Source organism: Grampus griseus, assembly GCF_964374135.1.
Source record: "Grampus griseus genome assembly, chromosome: 8".
Lineage (NCBI taxonomy): Eukaryota > Metazoa > Chordata > Mammalia > Artiodactyla > Delphinidae > Grampus > Grampus griseus.
Genome location: NC_139002.1, coordinates 46820246 through 46837947, shown reverse-complemented (window position 1 = coordinate 46837947; position 17702 = coordinate 46820246). Strand labels below are relative to the sequence as shown.

Below are 17702 nucleotides of genomic sequence, written 5' to 3'. Positions count from 1 at the left end.
CAATCTCAGCTCCTGACAAAGAGCCGAGGGCACACAGTAGGTAGTCAATTCCAAACAGTTAACTTAAAACAAAATCTATCTCAAGAAAATAAAGTCATGAACCTATATGGTTGTTTGTGAAAAGCTGAAAGTGCCAGTGTTGAACCTATAAAGTGATCATCTCTTAGTCTCTCCCCCACCCTGTATCCTCAGGGATTACGCTCCTAGACTCCCAGTGGATGCCTGAAATCACAGATAGTACCGAACCCTTTATATACTATGTTTTTTCCTATACATGTATACCTATGATAAAGTTTAATTTATTAATTAGGCACAGTAAGAGATTAACAATAATAAGTAATAATACAATAGAACAATTATAACAATATACTGTATTAAAAGTTATGTGAATGTGGTCTTTCTCTCCCTCTCTCAAAATATCTTATTACATAATGCTAAATCTATAAAGTGATCATCTCTAGGTAATGGTGGTTTTTATTTTTTCCTTTATACTTATTCCCCCAAACCCACTTTTCTATAATGAGTATGTATATAGAGATAGAAATAGGTATGGATATAGTTGTGGGTTTAAAAAGATAAAATTGTAGATTCTTTTTTGGAATCCAACTTTGTTTTCTTTCTCAGAATTTTCAATGAAATTGCATGGAAGAAGGAAGTTGACACATTACTATGTTGAGGCAAATACTCAACAAACAACCTGTAATAAAAATAGAAAAGAGTTTTATACAAGCCAAACTGAGGACTATAGCCCAGGAGACACAGATTCAAGAAGCACTTGAATTGTGTTCCACTGACTATGAAATGGGGGGGCTTATATAGGCAAAAAACCACAGTTACACGTTGTTTGTCAAGAATTAGGATTGGAGCTGGCAAGAAGTAAGGGTGCTTGTTAAGCAAGGATTGGTTGGGGTCCAAAATCATCACACAGTTATAAGGGGAGACCTTGAGACCATAAGGTTGCGGCTGGCAGCTGCTGGCAGATATTATTTTGAAAACGTCTGGTGGTGTCTTTGAGTTTGATACAGTTCAGAAAATTCAGGTTGTCAGTGATGCAGGAATGTATATGAAACCACATCCACAACGACAAGTTTTAAAAACTTGAAGTTATCTCTCTAATACATATTTTAGTGAGTAAAATATACTCAGAAACACAAAATCACTTAAGATTCTTATCCTTAAATGGGTCTTTATAATAGGTTTAATACTTTATTTCAATTCAAATTAATTTAGATTAATTTTTAAATTTTATCTCATTAGTTTTTCCTAAGGCAAACAATTGTAAAATACATCTTGTCTTTGTTATCAGCTGTCAAATAAAGGAAAATGCAGTAGAACGATACATGGCTCAAATAAAGAAAATGAGAGAAAAGAACCAAAAGTATCAAGAAAGAGTAAGTATAAAATTTAAAGCCAATATCTAGTCATTAAACATTTACACAAATGCTTTAAAAAATTGTGAGTTATGATGAAATGAACTCTAGGAAATTATCTTCTTTAGCTCTTCGAGTTGATAAATTTACACTATATTTAAATACATTTTTGTACATGGGAGACAAGAGGATACTGCTGTTCTTATTATATTAATTATAATGTCAAAGGAAGTCAGCTTGAATTGTGTTATTTAGATCATGCGGACACTGAATCTTATGTTGAAAATTTTAAAGCTCTGCAACCACATTTATCTTTTAAATTCTTATTTAACCACACTATAAAACATTGGTTCTCTATTTTAAATTTCTGTATCTGTTTTCCTTTAGATTTTCAGAGTGTGTGCATATGTAAATATTATCTGAAAAGTACAATCTCAGTTGTTAAAATGACTAATTTATTGTTTAAGTGATTTATTTTTATGAAATTAGAATAAAATGACTATCAAAGGGGTGCTGTATATGACTCTCAGGACCAACAGAAATAAAGTTAGGAAGCAGTAAATGATGGCGCATACAACTTAGCCCTTAAGGGGTCTCATGAGTGAGGAAATACTGAGGGTGTCTGCTATTAAAACATTTATTTTATATGTACCCTGAAATTTCCACACCTGTTTTATTTGGCTTTTGTCTAAAAAGACTACAAATTTTAACAGAATTTGGGTCAGAGACATCCTGACTGTACAACTTCCTGCTGATGTCATTTTGGCCAAACTGGTGTAAGCCTCAATTTCCCCCTTGTAAAATGAGGATTCCTGTCTTCCTTATAGGGTGAATTTGTTCATTTGTTCAGCAAGTATGTATTGGGCAAGACAAGCCCTGGTGGTGATATAACTGTGACCCTGACATTGTCATGATTCTGAAGAATCAAATACTTGCAATAGGATCTAAGAAACTGAAGTCTGTAGATGAGAGTGGAAAGGGGAAGTCTGGCTTAGGCACTTGGAGGCAGGTTCCGCATGATGTGATTCCAGAGCACATGAGTGTGAGCTGCCATCAAGGGGCCAATGCACATCCCCTAGTGGTCAGCATGGGAACTTCCAGGCCAGCTTTGGGATTTCCATTTGGTTGTGGAAAGGACAACAGATCAGGACTGAGGAATCACTTTCCCATAACCCATCAATTGGAGCCAGAAACAAAGTTCTTGTTTCCATGAGGATTAGCTCAAAATGCGATAGGTCTTGGAGTCATTAGTGGACCCAGCAGTGAGGAGCATGGTAATGCAGACTCTAGCTCAACCGTATGTATCTATTTCTTTCCATTTATGCTGCTATTGCCACAGTTTAAGCCACCATCTTCTCTTACCCATCCTTCCTCTAACCAGTACATTTTCCACAGTGCAACCAGAATTATCCTTGGAATACGGTAAACTTTTCAGTGCTTAAAACCCTGCAGTGGCTTCCTACTGCACAGAAAGTAAAATCCATAGTCCTTCCTAAAGTCTTCAAGGCCCTGCAAAAGCTGACCTCTGCTCACCTCTCCAATCTTGTCTCCAGCCGCCCCACCCTTTGCTTACCCCTGCTTCTTTTAAATATTAGAAAACCCAATCTTTTTCTTACTATGGTACCTTTACAACAAAAAGGCTGTTTCCTCTTCCTGAAATGCTCTTCTCTTGGCTAGCCCCTGTTCATTCCCCCCATCTGAGCTAGGATGTCATGTAAAAATATTTCTCCATTATTCACTTGAAAGCCCTTTAGGCAGCAGCAATCAAATCTTACCTTTGTTTCTCCAGAAAGGCCCAGCATGAGTAGATGTTCAATAAATATATGTTGAGTTGATTCACACAAACACCAGTGGGAGGAAAAAAATTTGAGGTCACAGATATTTAAATTGCTAAGTTAAACATGACTCATTAGCAAGATATATTTTTCTCTTCAGTTATGTGGAAATCGGAAATGCCCCTCTCCCTTCCTACCCATCATCTCTTCCTATGTGTTTAGATGTTTATTATCTAGTTCTTCCTAGTTCTGTTTAGATGTTTATTATCTTTCTTTCTCTGTTTGCATTCATTGCTCCACTACATCATTAGATATTTCATAGTTCAGTGTGTCCACATCCTTACTTCCCGACACATACTTTCACTCCTGCTATTCCCCTACAGCCGCTCTAGCAAAAGTTGTTAATGACCAGTTAGCCAGGTTCAATGGACTCTTTGTAGTCCTTTCTTTACTCCTTACTCCTTCAGCAGTCACTCCTGTCATCTTGAAACTCTTTTTCCTTTGGGTTCCAGGATATCACTCTTAAATTTCCTTCTACTTCTCTGATCATTTCTTCTTGGTTTTCATTGTTTTTTTCCTAGAACCACCCTTTAATTAGGGTATTTATCAAGGTTCTGATCTCCATCCTTCTCTTTCACTCTAAACTCTCTCTGGATCATCTTATTTAACATCATGGCTTCAAATGCCATCTTCATGGTGATACTTCTCATATGTATATGTGACAGAATTCATAATCCTATTGAAAGGGTTCCCGACCCAGTTTCAACTTGTATGTGTGGAGGCTTCCTCTCACCAGCAAGAGAATCTCAGACACAAACGGGGTGTCTGAGAGTTCAGCTCAACTCTGACACTACCTACCAGGAGACAGAATCAGATTCCACAGGTAAAGGGCTCAGTCCCACAAGACCACCCTCCACTTCAGACGCCAGCTGCAAGCCCAGGTTGTTATTTGTGCTTCTGACCGACTGGCTATAAATCAGAGGCTCGCACAACCCCTTCCTCAGGTTCAATTAATTTGCTAGAATGGCTCCCAGAACTCAGGAAAACCCATTTACTCACTAGATTACTGATTTATCATAAAAAGGATATTAAAGGATATGAATCAAAATCAACAGCCAGATGAAGAGATACATAGAGCAAAGTCCTGAACAAAGGAGCTTCTGTCCTTATGAAGCTTGGGGCCTAACACAGTGTCACATGGAAGCTCTCTCAAAAAGGACCAAAAGACGCTCCTTGTTCCGGTTTTAATGGAGGCTTCATTACATAATCATGATTGACTAAATCATTGGCCAATAGCGGCTGATTCAACCTCAAGTCCCTCTCCCTTCCCTGGAAATCAGGGGGAGGGAATGAAAGTTCCAACCCTCTAATAATTTGGTTGGTTCTCCTGGCAACCAGGCCCCTTCCCTCTCTCCCCACCTGTGGGATTCAAAAGTCACTTTCATTATCATAAACCCAATTGTGATGGCAGAAATTCCAAGGGTTTTGGGCACTGTGGACCAGGAACTATGGGTGAAAACCAAATATAGATAAGAAATATGTTTTAGTCATCTGAATGACCAAATAAATATATTTTTATAGATTACAATATCACAACTATACACTAAAAAAAATGTAAAAACTGGTGAAATCCAAATAAAGTCTCTAGTTCAGTTAATAACATTGTACCAATGTCAATTTCCTGGTTTTGATACTGTACTATCATTAGATAAGATGTTATCATTGGGGAAAGCTGGGTGAATAGTAGATGGGAACTGTGTGTCCTATTTTGGCAACTTCTATTCTTGTTCTTGTGAGTCTTAAAAAGTTAAAAAAAAAGACCATGAGATGGCCTTATAACAAAACAAAATTAATCCTTTCTTTGTAGCTTAATTACTAAATTTCCTTTCTTCTATTTTATAATGTGATAATTATTCTTACCTCAAATAATAAATGTACTTCACTTCATAAGATAAATATTTTTTAGCATATTGGTGGATATATTTAAATAAATTTTATTTTGGTATGTAGCTCAAAATAATTTTTCAGACATAGCGAATTTTATAACATTGTCAGACACATTTCCTTTCTATCTGAAATTCATACAGGATTTGGGAAGTTTAATATAGATGTTATTAAATTTATATATATGCCCTATACATGCATGTGGCCTTTTAGATTCCCAGGAATATGTCAGAGCTTTCAAAGCTCTCTATGGACATCTCATCTGCAGCTTTCTTTTAAAGTTTTTTGGTCAGCTTGTTGTTTACCTCAACTTTTATTACCGCCTCAGGGAGCTGTAATGTTCAACAATTGTTGATTGTTTTTGACAAACATCTGCCTCTGATTGTTTTTGACCAACATCAATCTGGGAAAAGGCTGGTCACACATTGGGTAAGCTCTGACTCAGGTCAAATAAAGACAAGGTTTCCCAGTGGGATTTTTCCAGGGAATTACCAGGTAGGTCAAATAATGACTGTTATTTGGGAATTGAGCTTTGGAAGAGTTCTGTTCCCCTCACTTCTCTCCATGACCCTCAACCCCAGGCTGCTAAGTTGCTGGTTTTTACCGTAACCTTGGGCTTTTGGTTTTTAGAGCACGTTAAAATGCCACAAAGCTCACTTGTCCTTACCAAGATTCAACCATTTTTCTTGAATAAACACTCCCTGGAAGTTACTGCAAAGCCTTTAATTTCAAGAGTTCTGAAAAGTTGATTTTGACAATTTTTGCCAACTTTTTCTCATTGCTTTTATGAAGGAGAGGATTTTCAGAAGTCTTATTCCACCATTCCTGCTTACATCATGCCCAATAAGATTTTACACAGAAGGAAAGAGATTCAGTTTTCAGATATATTATGAACGCTTCGGTACTAAAAATTCTTCAGAGACAGAATTATGATACTTTAGAATATTACAAACAAAAGATCAGAGAAGTTAAACGACCAAATTTTGAATATCATATTTTTTAATCTTTTTTTTTTTTTTTTTTTTTTTGCGGTACGCGGGCCTCTCACTGTTGTGGCCTCTTCCGTTGCGGAGCACAGGCTCTGGACGCGCAGGCTCAGCGGCCATGGCTCACGGGCCCAGCCGCCCCGCGGCACGTGGGATCCTCCCGGACCGGGGCACAAGCCCATGTCCCCTGCATCGGCAGGCGGACTCTCAACCACCACGCCACCTGGGAAGACCATATCTTTTTAATCTTTATTTCCATTTTTTTTAAATCACTCAAAGCCTGTCCAGTCCCAGTCTTTTTTTTTTTTTTTTTGGCCTGTATTTCTCAATACTGAGCATCATCATAAAGTTAATTGTCTGTTGCTTTCTTTCAGGTTATCAAAGTTTTAAATTAAAATTCTAATGCACTGAAATGGCAATAATGTCACACAGCCTGTGGAATAACTTAAAGAGCACTAAGGTTACATAATCCTGTCCAGGGAGTTTATTAAACTAGAAATCAAATTTTTCAGCCCTCAACTTTAAAGTTTGTTGGATTAAGTGTTAAAGAATTGAGTTTTAGTAGGCCGTAGCACTATCAATAAATCACAGATATTTGGATTACCTGAAAGAAGTTTGCTGCCCAAACTGTGGGTTGCGGGCCAGCAGGCTTGGCATCACCTGGAGCTTATCAGAAGTGCAGAATTGCAGGCTTCATACCAAACTTACTGAACCAGAATCTGCATTTTAAAAAGGTCCCCAAGTGTTGGGTATACACATTGAAGTCTGCAAAGCACTGGCCCAGAGAATAAATTTTGGGAAAGAAAATACTCTTACAGTAGAGTATCCATGTAGGTTAAGAGGATAAAAGATGTGAATATCAGAAATAAAATATAATGTTGAAAAAGCTATAGTAAAGAGAATGTTAAATTATAGGAAAAATAATTTTTAAAAGAAGTATTAGAATATTTTAAGTTTGTGCATTTTATTAGGTTTAAGAAATTGAAGGAGAGGCACCAGGAAAGTGAGAATTAAAACTTAAAGGGAGGCTAAGAAAATTACGAGGAAAAGGTATTAAGTTCACACACAGTAAAATATCTCTACATATACATAATAAGTTAGGAAGGGCAAGAATAAACTCTAAGTTGATTAAGTAAGAAACTTGGAAACATAGGTGGGATATTCACAAAAGGAACACAGTCCATACTTCAGGTGTGGAGTATTGAAATAGTAACCATCACCCCAGAACAAGAGAATTAGGGTCATTTGTGAGAAAAACAAAGAATAATGTAAATTCCACAAGAGCAGTACTTTTGTCTGTTTTGTTCACTGATATATTCCTAGTGTCTAGAAGACTACCTGGCATATGGTAGATGCCCCATAAATATTGACTAAATGAATGATGTTTCCTAGAAAAGCAAGGTGTTTGTGGGAGTTGAAGAAACTGACCTCTGAAATCTAATTTTAATGTTCACCAATCCTATGATAGGGTGATAGACTGGCAGATTAATAACACAGGTTTTAATATGTAACTTTCTCTTCAGTGATTACTGTATTGATGGGTTTAATTTTGAGTCTTCCATATTCCATATGTTCTTTAGACATGTTATTGAATAACTTATTTCATTAAATATCTGTCATTTTGCAAACCTCAATGTGTAACTCTATTTGAGGGAAATCAATGCAAGTACTTCAGCAGATGTAATTAACAACTGTTGATATTCATGACAGAATAAACGCTTAAAGGATGAACAGATTTGGCATATAAGGAACCTACTAAAGGAACTGAGTGAGGAGAAGTCAAAGGGATTAGCAGTTGTAATAAGAGAGGAAGTTGAAGAAGCAATGAAGGAAAAATGGAAGTTTGAAAGAGACCAGGAACAAAACTTGAAAGGTGATTTAGAAACTTAGAAAATTATCATAAAGCTGTATCGAGTTATTTCTTGAATGTATTAATGCTTTTATCTCCTAATATGTTCAAAAGGCTGTGAACACATTTCAAATGACATCATCACCACAACCACAAACACATATAAGTAAGTGGACGAGAGAGGGAAATAAAGTGGGCGGAGATACTGAAGCCAAGCGAGGAGGAGGAGTAAGGGCAGTGATGAAAAACAAAGACAGGGCTTCCCTGGTGGCGCAGTGGTTGAGAGTCCACCTACCAATTCAGGGGACACGGGTTCGTGCCCCAGTCCGGGAAGATCCCACATGCCACGGCTGGGCCTGTGAGCCATGGCCACTGAGCCTGCGTGTCCGGAGCCTGTGCACCACAACGGGAGAGGCCACGGCAGTGAGAGGCCCGCGTACCGCAAAAAAAAAAAAAAAAATCCTATCCCTTCATCATAAACTTGCTGTTCAGATTTCTAAAACTTTTGCCAGAACCTCTATAAATACCATCTCAGCTAGGAAGCTGGAAAACAAGGGAGAGACTTGAGTGCTCTCAGGAAGCAGTATTAGAATCTGAGAGGTGAAAAAATGGACTAGATTTTCTTGAGTTTCCCCAAGCATTTTAGAGAGCCTCCTTACCCAAGCGCTTGGCGCAGAGCAGGCATTCCCTTTGTAGATATTTGTTATTTTGAAAGAAATAGTTACCAACGCCAAAGGTCAATCAGCAAATTTCATTTTTTGGGGGGGGGGGGTCTCTAAAACTTTCCCATAAGCCTCCTCCTGCCAAGTCCCTGTGTGAACAACAGTGATGTCATGAGGTGGTAGACACATTTCCTGGTCGGGCTCCTGTCTAGGAGAGTTCTGCTTATGTTCGGAAGGAATGCTTTAAGAAGTCACACCCTTGAGATGGGTGTGAGACCAAAGCAGATACTTAGATGTGCTCCCTAAACTGCCTTCAAAGGGAATGGGCCCGGTTAGTTAAGGTGTGCCTGTCTGTGGTTTGGGCTGAGTGCTGGGGTATGTGTGTCATACAAGACTGGGGACGTGCTGGGTGACTAAGAACAGGAGGGCTGGGCATGTGCAGCGGTCCAAGGAAGAAAGAAGCCCACAGATGCTGAGGAAGAGAAGGAAAGAGAGAACAGATGTGTCTACAAAGGATCCCTGAGGCAGTGACATGTTGTACCAGGTAGTCAGTCACTTTCAACTCAGTTTGGTCCGTGGAACAGCAGCTGGAGCTTCACCTGGCAGCTTGTGATAGTACAGAACCTCAGACCCCCATCCGGACCTGCTGAATCAGAATCTGCATTTGGACGGGATCCTAGGGGAGTCCTGCACACAGTAAAGTTTGAGAAGTGCTGACAAAACTCCCTTCTTCCAATGTTTAGTTAGGACTCTTTCAGTTGCAAGGATAAAAATCCAATCCAAACTAGTCCAAGCATAAAGAAGATGTTAATTTTTTCTTGTAACCAGACAGAAAAGGCAGGGTGCTACTGACCTGGACCCAGAGCCTCACATGCTGTCAGATCTCAGCGTCTTTTTGTTAATTTCCGTGTCTTGTCCTCCTCTCTCCCCCTGCATCACCCTCCCTCTTTTTCCCACCTCCTCTCCCTCCACCCGCTGCTCCTCTTACACACCTTCTCTCTCTGCCTTCCCCCTGAAAGTTGGCTCCTTTTTCTGAGAATGTTCTCCCCGTGAGGCTGGAATTCTGACCAGAGACACCTCTGAACTTACATCCTTATAACCTCAAAGTGGAGACAAAAGAGACATGTTTTCCACCAGTGAAAATATTTCTAGGGGAGGACTCCGAGCATTTGCCCACCTTGGGGCACCTGCTCAGCCCTGGACCAATCCCTAAAGCCGGGAGAAGGGGCGACTGTAATCGGTCTACTTATATGACAAGGGACAGGAGACATGTGTTACTAGAAGGGAAGAGAGAGAGGGGTTCTGAGAAAGTAGAGCAACAGTCACTACACCCCCTTCTCTTTCAAAAGCTTCAGTGACATCAATCAACCCTCCCCACAAAGACTGAACATGGTGCAGGGCTGAGACAGCAACAGTCTGCCCACATCGGAGGACAGCTGATCACTGGGGTGCAGTGTTCTTAATTGTTTAATGATAATAACTAGTACCATTTGCTAAGGGAGTTTAAAATATATTATCTTATATTCTTAATATATTAAGTATATATTAAAATATATATATTAAAAATATATTATCACGTCTTGGAAAAAGACATGTCTGGAGAACTCCTGGACCTTTGGACTGAAGAACACCTCTCTGGCCTGAATGGGATGCTTCAGTCATAAACATCGATTGAGCACCAACTAAATGCCAGACTCTGTGCCAAGTGCTGGGTGGACAGAGATGAATAAGACGTGGTCTTGCCCTCAGGGGCTCTCAAACAAGATGGTGCGTGGTAGTGCGCCAAATAGCCATTCAGTTCATCGGACCTGGCTTTTTGTAATGCTGCCTTTTCCAGAATATTCAGCAGCATGATACTCAGCCTAAAGACTGAGTAGAATACCATGTGTAGGAAGTACACCAGGGCAAGCTGGAAGTTTATACGATTGAGAAGGCTCCATATTTGTACACACGTAACTGGGGAACTTACCTTTCACTCTGAAGTCTCACTGTGTGGGCTTAGGGGAAGGCAGGTTATTATGACTATCATATGCTATCACTTCACACAAGGGAAGCTCAAACAATTGAAATTTAAATGATGGAATCAAACAACTTACCTACAAAAATGGTCGCCAAGTACTGTGGAAGGATGTTAAGTTGAAATCACTTTGCCCAGACACATAATGACCAGAAAAACGACAATTTACTAATAAAAAGTATATGCGACATAATATATTGTACAAAACAGGACACTTATCAAGCTATCACAGGCATAATTTAAGCTTGTGGGTCCCTAGGCGTATAGGTTGATTGCATGTTACAGCTCTCAATCACAGCCCCAAACCACACAACTACTTTATAATTGGAAGTCTAATTTTACTTAGATTTTGAATCATGAGGGATAAACAATAGTTTGAATAGTTTAGATTTCCCTAAATTATAGATATAAAATAGTATTTAAGAGTTGATATTTTCACATCAGACCTTAACTTCACAAAAACAGATTGCAACATATAATGGTTGCAAGGACAATAGAAATGACAGAAAGTCTCGATTTTCTTTCAACAGATATGCGCATCCAAATAAATAATGCTGAGAAACTGTTTCTTGAGAAACTCAGTGAGAAAGAATATTGGGAGGAGTACAAGAATGTAGGGAGTGAACAACATGCTAAACTCATTACCTCCTTACAGAATGACATCAACAGAGTTAAAGAGAATGCTGAGAAAATGTCAGGTCAGTTGCAAGAAAGCTGGTTCAGATTCAATAAAAAAATCTTTCAGGGGCAGACATTTGGTGGAAGAAAGAAACGGGTACCCCCGAATCATCCGTTACTCTCAGCTGTCAGCACAAGCACTATGCGCCTAAGGATTAGGTGAAGGGAGGAAGTAAAGAAACTATCCCAGGACCACCTATGGAACTGAGAAGGGGAAGTAAAGGGATGGGAGTGTGTGCCTCTGTGTGTATAGAAACACTGCAACCGACTTTGAGAAAGAAGCTTCATTCAGTGAGTGGGTGTCTGCCTGCTCTCACACATGGGTCTGGGCCAATTCCACCAAGGTTGGGGAGTCCTGGGAAGGGGTTATATTAGAGAAGGAATTCACCTGAGGCAAGCTGAGGCAAGCCACCCAGGCTGGACAACCAGAATCGTTATAGAAAAATGGCCAAGTAAATGCTAAGTTGCAGTCGGGGGGGGGAAAAAAACTGGAGAACAAACGTAAGACAGGAAGTGAAGAGGGTATAGAGCAGGGCGGCCTCGGGCATAATGAATCTTACCAGGATCAGAGCTGGGAACCATGAGGCAGGCCAGCTGTCTGTCACTGAGGCATAGTGGCTTAAAAGAACACCAGACACTCAGGAGAAATCTGGCCTGAAAGAACACTGTGGTTGGATGGCAGTTCTGAGCCCAGCTGGTAATGGTACCCTGTTTTGTGGAAGAAGCGTTCATTCGGGGTCGTTCCCACTATCCCCTCTGAGGCTCTGTACAGTCAGTCTGCTTCTAGACCAATTTTTATGTAAGTTTCTCAGCTCAGCGCCTCTGTACCACAGTGGTAGTGTAAATTTGGCCCCAAATCAGTTACAATTTTTCAAAAGCTTCTCCTCCCCAAAAGAAGAAAGTAAGAGTGACACCCTCCTACCCCTGTCAATCCCCCAGCCTCTGAGATCCTTCCTCTAGATAAAAACACTATTACCAGTTCCTTATGTAACCTTTCAGAAAGAGTCCATGCATGTTTCAGTATGTACATATATGTCACAAGCAGCATGCCACAGATGCAATTTTTCACTTGCTCTTTCAGGTAACAATATGGACATCCTTATAGATGAGTACATATTAATACTTCCTCATCCTCCCAATGGCTACTTTGTTTTGTTGTACCATAATTTTTTAAAGTCCCCTACTCATAAGCATTTAGGTTGTTTCCCATCTTTTACTATTACAAATAATACTGCAGTGACTATCCTTACACAATCTCATTTTACTACGATGAATACCCTCGTATGTATGTAATTTCAGTTATGTGCATCTCTAAAGGGAAATGGCTGGCCCAAACAGCCTATTCATTTTTACACTGATAGGCATGGCCCTGCGTAGAGGTTGTACCAAATGTACTCCGGCTGGTGGTGGTGAAGATGTCTGTTTTCCCACTTCTTCAACAACAGGGGTTGTGATCCACCTCTTTGTTCTTTGCCAGTCTTATAGGTAGAAAATGGTATCTCATTGTAGCTTTAATTTCCATTTCTCTTACTATAAGCAACAGTGAATATCTTTTTATAAGCTCAAGAACCATATGAATTTCCTTTCTGTTCACATCTTTGCCCATTTTTCTATCGTGCTGTGGAGCTCTTTACATTTCAAGGAAATTAGCTCTTTAACTGTGATATAAGATGCAAATATTTTTCCCATTTGTCATTAGTTTTTTGTTTATGCAGTGTTTGTATGAGGAAATTTTATAGTTTTATCGTGCCTATCACTTTGATTTTATGATTTCTGATATTACAAATATATTCTCTAATATTTTTCTTCTAGAATTTTTATGGCTTCATTTTTATATTTAATCTCTGACTTGTTTGTGTGAGATAGGAAACCAACCTTATTTTTTGCCAGATGGCTTTCCAATTGTCCCAACATCACCTATTAAATAAGCCATTTTTACCCTATGATCCAAAATGCTAACTTTATCATACTTTCATTTCCCATGTGTTATTTGGATCTCTTTCTGTCTTTTCTATTCTGTTCCATGGATCTATGTATTTGTGCAACAATACCACACTTTAAAAATTGTTACTGTTCTAGTATGCTTAAAATTTTTTAAATAATTTTTCCAGCATTCCTTTATTTTATGGTTTTTAAGTAGGAAGAGTGATCTTCTCTTATAAACTTAACCCGTTATCCTGATTAGAAATTTGGATGATTTCTTTGAGCTGAAAATTTCATGCTATTGTATCCAACTTTGTGGTGGGGGTAATAACATTTATATGCTGCTGGTTGAGCCTTGGCGTATAGCCTGTTTTAAGTGTCATGGGATAATGGCTGTTATGGGCTTATCTTATTTGCCATTAGTTTTAGGCACTTCTCCTAACCATACAGCAGCAATTCTGCCTGGGGATGATTAAAGCACCTTGGGGGCCACTAACTGGGCACAATGAATATGAGTAGAACTCCTAAATTAAATTTATCTGAAGTCTTACTACCACCATCTCTTCTTTTCCTCTCACCTCTCTCCTTCTTCCATGACTTTTCTAGAATTCTCCTCCCACACCCATGATCATGGAGTTTGTGTTAGCTAGACTGCTTTAATTGCAAGGAACAAGTACTTTAGTCGAAAGGGGCTTTATTGTAAGTGAAACATGATATTAAAATGAAACTTTTTTAGTCTCGGTTTAAACCTGGTTGTCTATATAATGGATACCACATTTCAAAGTAAAGTGAGATATCGCCAGGCAGACTGCCAATATGATGAGGCAGAAAACTGGTTTCACACCTTCAACCACTGAATTCCAGTCTATAAAAGAGGTTGAGGAAGCCATGAAAAGACTGTTGGAAATAAGGAGACAGGTTTTGGAAAGAGCTCTTGGTGTGCTGTAAGTTGTACACAGTCCCCCAAAGGGGCAGGCGAAGGGTAATTCCTCCTTCATCTCAAATCAAGTCGGAAGGTCTTTAAAGGAAATTCTTCAGATTCTTCAACATGTGTTCCCTGCAGTTTGGGGCGGAGGTGGGGGGACATTGAGATCTAGTTTATGACTCATCCCTGAAAAAAATCTATGGGATAAGTGGCTGACTAGGTAACTGTTCTAACATCAGAGCAAAGAAGAGGTTGGCAGCTGCTGCCCTGGGCTGGGCCTGTGTCTTAGTCCATTCAGGCCTCTATAACAAAGTACCATAGACTGGGTGTCTTACAAATGACAGAAGTTTGTTTCCCACAGTTCTGGAGGCTGGGAAGTCAAGATCAAGTCACTGACAGATTCGGTGCCCAGTGAGAGCTTGCTTCCTGGTTCATCGATGCCTTCTATTTGCTGTAACCTCACGTAGTGAAAGGGCGAGGCAACTCTCTGGGGTCTCTATCATAAGGGCACTAATTCCATGCATAAGGGTTCCACCCTCCTGACCTAACGACCACCCAAATACCAGTACATTGGGGATTAGGTTTCAACCTAAGAATCTGGGGCGGGCGCGGGTGGGGGGTCAGAGACTTTCAGCCTGTAGCAGCCTGCACTTCCAGAGTTTGTTGTGGCAAAGCGAGAAGGAGTGTTTCCTGTGGACCGGTTGTGAAAGAGAGCTGGTATGCAGTCCTGTTAAATCTTGCCTGAGGGCTGATGAGAGGGGCCATGGTGCCCCCAAAGAGAAACAGGAGCCTGTCTATGTGGGAGGGAGGAGGAAACTGAGACCCAGAGGCCAAAGGAAGAGTCATTAGCCAACCTCCAAGGGCAGTATTTCCCCTGTATCAAGGGCATGCAGGTAAAATATAACTAGCAATGGGGGAGGCGGTCCTCCAGAGAACCTACAAAAACCACCCCCAAGAGAGGAGAATCAATCTTAAATGCTAACTAGACCCAGAAAATGGGACATCAGCTTGAGATAGTATCAGTCAAGTGAGTGCTTTCCTGTCCCTTTCCAGGCTCCCCTTCAGCCCTGAGGAAGAAGGCATAGAAGTTCAAGTCAGAGGAAATGGTAGTAGGTTTAAGCTAGGAAGGGAACAGCCATAACTTTAAATGAAGCTTAAAATTTCAATTATTATAAAGACTAGACATATTAATTTCTGATTGGAAGATATTTTGTTATCACAAAGGAACCAGAAAAGTCATAGGATTGCCATGTATCTTACTGAGAGAGAGCTTCTAGCCTCACAGTATGAATTTTAAAGGCAAGAGAGAAAAATAAGGTTTCTTGATGTCCCATGATCATGTTTGTTGGATGTAACACGTGTACTGAAGAATGGGAGGACTGAAGATGGAAACAGAAGGCCATCAGATCAGTGGTGGCTCTAGGGATGCTCCTCCCTACATTTGTCACTCATGGTCTGTGACTGTCCCTCTTGTGGCACCTCTGCTTTGCTCTTTGTGCCTGTCCCCATTCTCTTCTTGCTTCCCACAGACCAATTCTTGCAGTATTCTACAACCCAGATTCTGAAAAGAGCCAGTGTGATCACCTATCTAGTCAAAGGTGACCAAAGACCTTCGTCCATGCCTCCTCATGGGTCATCGGTTGGCCCCAGCACAAACCATTCTTTGGTCAGCTGTCCAACCTATCTTATTCAGTAGCCACCCTGAGCCCTAGGGGCATGGGGAGGAAGAACCTGGAGCTGCTTCCCTGAACTTCAGCTAGAAGGAGATGTCGGGATATAGGGTGTAGAAAACACAGTCACTGATAAAACCAGGACAAGGCTCTTTCTCTCAATAAAAGGAAAGGGAACCTTAGATTAGGCTCAGGAACAGAGAAAGTATGGGTTATTACAAATCATCAGATATTAGAGTCACAGAGAGTTTTTACTTTTGTCCTTGACCAGGTGCATGGGACAGGGATCCTGAAAAGTTTCTTTGTACACTAACAGTGAGTTAAAACACTTGGGTTCATGTCCACCTCTTTGAATGCTAGTTTCCTCGCCTGTAAAGTGAGAGTACCTCAGAGATCTCCAATAGAACTCACAGTCCCAGCACCTGCTTTTCTATACCTTATCTCATCCAACTCGTACAAGTTCCTTTGAGTTGGATACCATTGTGCCCAGTTTAAAGATGAGGAAACAGAGGCCCGGAGAAGTTAATTGCCTTAACTAAACTCACAGATTTAGTAAGCAGTGGAAATGGGATTTGAACACAGGTGTGTGTCAGACCCAAACCCTTATGCTTCAAATAAGTCCTCCCAGCTCTGTGATGCAGCGAGGTAGGGAGGGCTCTCTAACATGCACTCTGCCTGAAGAAACCGCTACATGGCCAGTGTTGCCACCTGCCCTTGCTTGGTTTTCTCCAGAGGGGGCTCAAAGGAAGTCACTGGCACAGTGAAGCTGGGTGACACCCAGAAGTGTGTGAAGAGTGAACAGACTCCTAAAAAGCCGTGGAGCAGAGCCAAAGCAGAGCCACACACAACAAGGAAAAGAGAACAACGCAAAGCAAGCTTCAGCCTCTGAGAAGTGTGGTCAGCTTCTGAGAAGTGACCATATTAGACCGGGCATCTGAGCAGCCAGGAGTCTAAAGGCACAAAGTCATGATCTCCCAAGCTCCCATTTGCAGTGTTCCAAACTTTTCTGGGAAGGAGACTTTTACATACTCCCAGTTTCTATGGCCGTATTCACAAATGTGTGGTTAATAGTTGCTACCTGAAGTATCCTCTGAACTTCAAAGGATAACAGGGAGATTTTCACATCCTCCCTTGTGCTAGCTGCTCTGCTTTTGAGAAGAAAAACAGTCCATAGAGTTGTATATGGAATTTGGAACAGAGTTGGATGTTATTATTGCTTTTTCAGTATTAACATGAGGGAGAGCTACAACTTTACCCAGAGCATATTTGGTAATCTATTTTTTATGATTTATAGCAAATAATTAATATATAATGTTATCAAGCTCCAGTTTTTATGTTTTCTTTCAGATGCTAAGAATGTAAAATCCATTATAGCTCAACTCCTGATGCACTGCAACTTTTAGATTGATTGTTGTATTTTGTGTGGTAGAAATTTTAAATAAATGTCTAGCATTAGTCTAGTGGACTAGATATTGAACTGAAAAAAACAATCCATCAGAAATGAGATTGGAATGATTAAAACATTCAAGCAATTACTTTGAATGGGATTAAGAAAAATACAGGTTTTATACAGATAGATTGATATACACACACATACATACCTACACATATCCATATATATACATATCCATATATATATCCATATATATGTGTAGGTTGGAATAATGAAGATGTCCATTTTCTTATTCTCCAGATGTCAAGTTAGACTAGACCCAAAACCCAATGAACTCTTGTTTATAAACCTCAGCCACTCTTGTTCCAGCTCTGTTAGAGGTAGAAACTGATGGTTCCCAGCCTCCTTTCTGGCCACTCCACAGCCTGGGAGAGCTCGCCCCTTCCCTCCTTCGACTCTCCCTTTCCCTCACCAAAGTTGCCATTGTTTGCTGCTTCTATCCTGGCACTG

The 17702-nt window shown here is 40.2% G+C and overlaps 1 protein-coding gene across 1 annotated transcript in view; it reads left to right on the top strand.

Annotated features, from left to right (window-relative positions):
• CCDC83 (coiled-coil domain containing 83) overlaps positions 1-17702 on the top strand; it is a gene marked incomplete at both ends in the record, with an annotated part of 37856 nt that overhangs the window by 1250 nt on the left and 18904 nt on the right. Inside the window, 3 exons of the mRNA XM_082660653.1 lie at positions 1307-1391; positions 7786-7948; positions 11134-11301. Coding sequence (XP_082516779.1) covers positions 1307-1391; positions 7786-7948; positions 11134-11301 — 416 coding nt within the window. The remainder of the gene's footprint in view (positions 1-1306; positions 1392-7785; positions 7949-11133; positions 11302-17702) is intronic.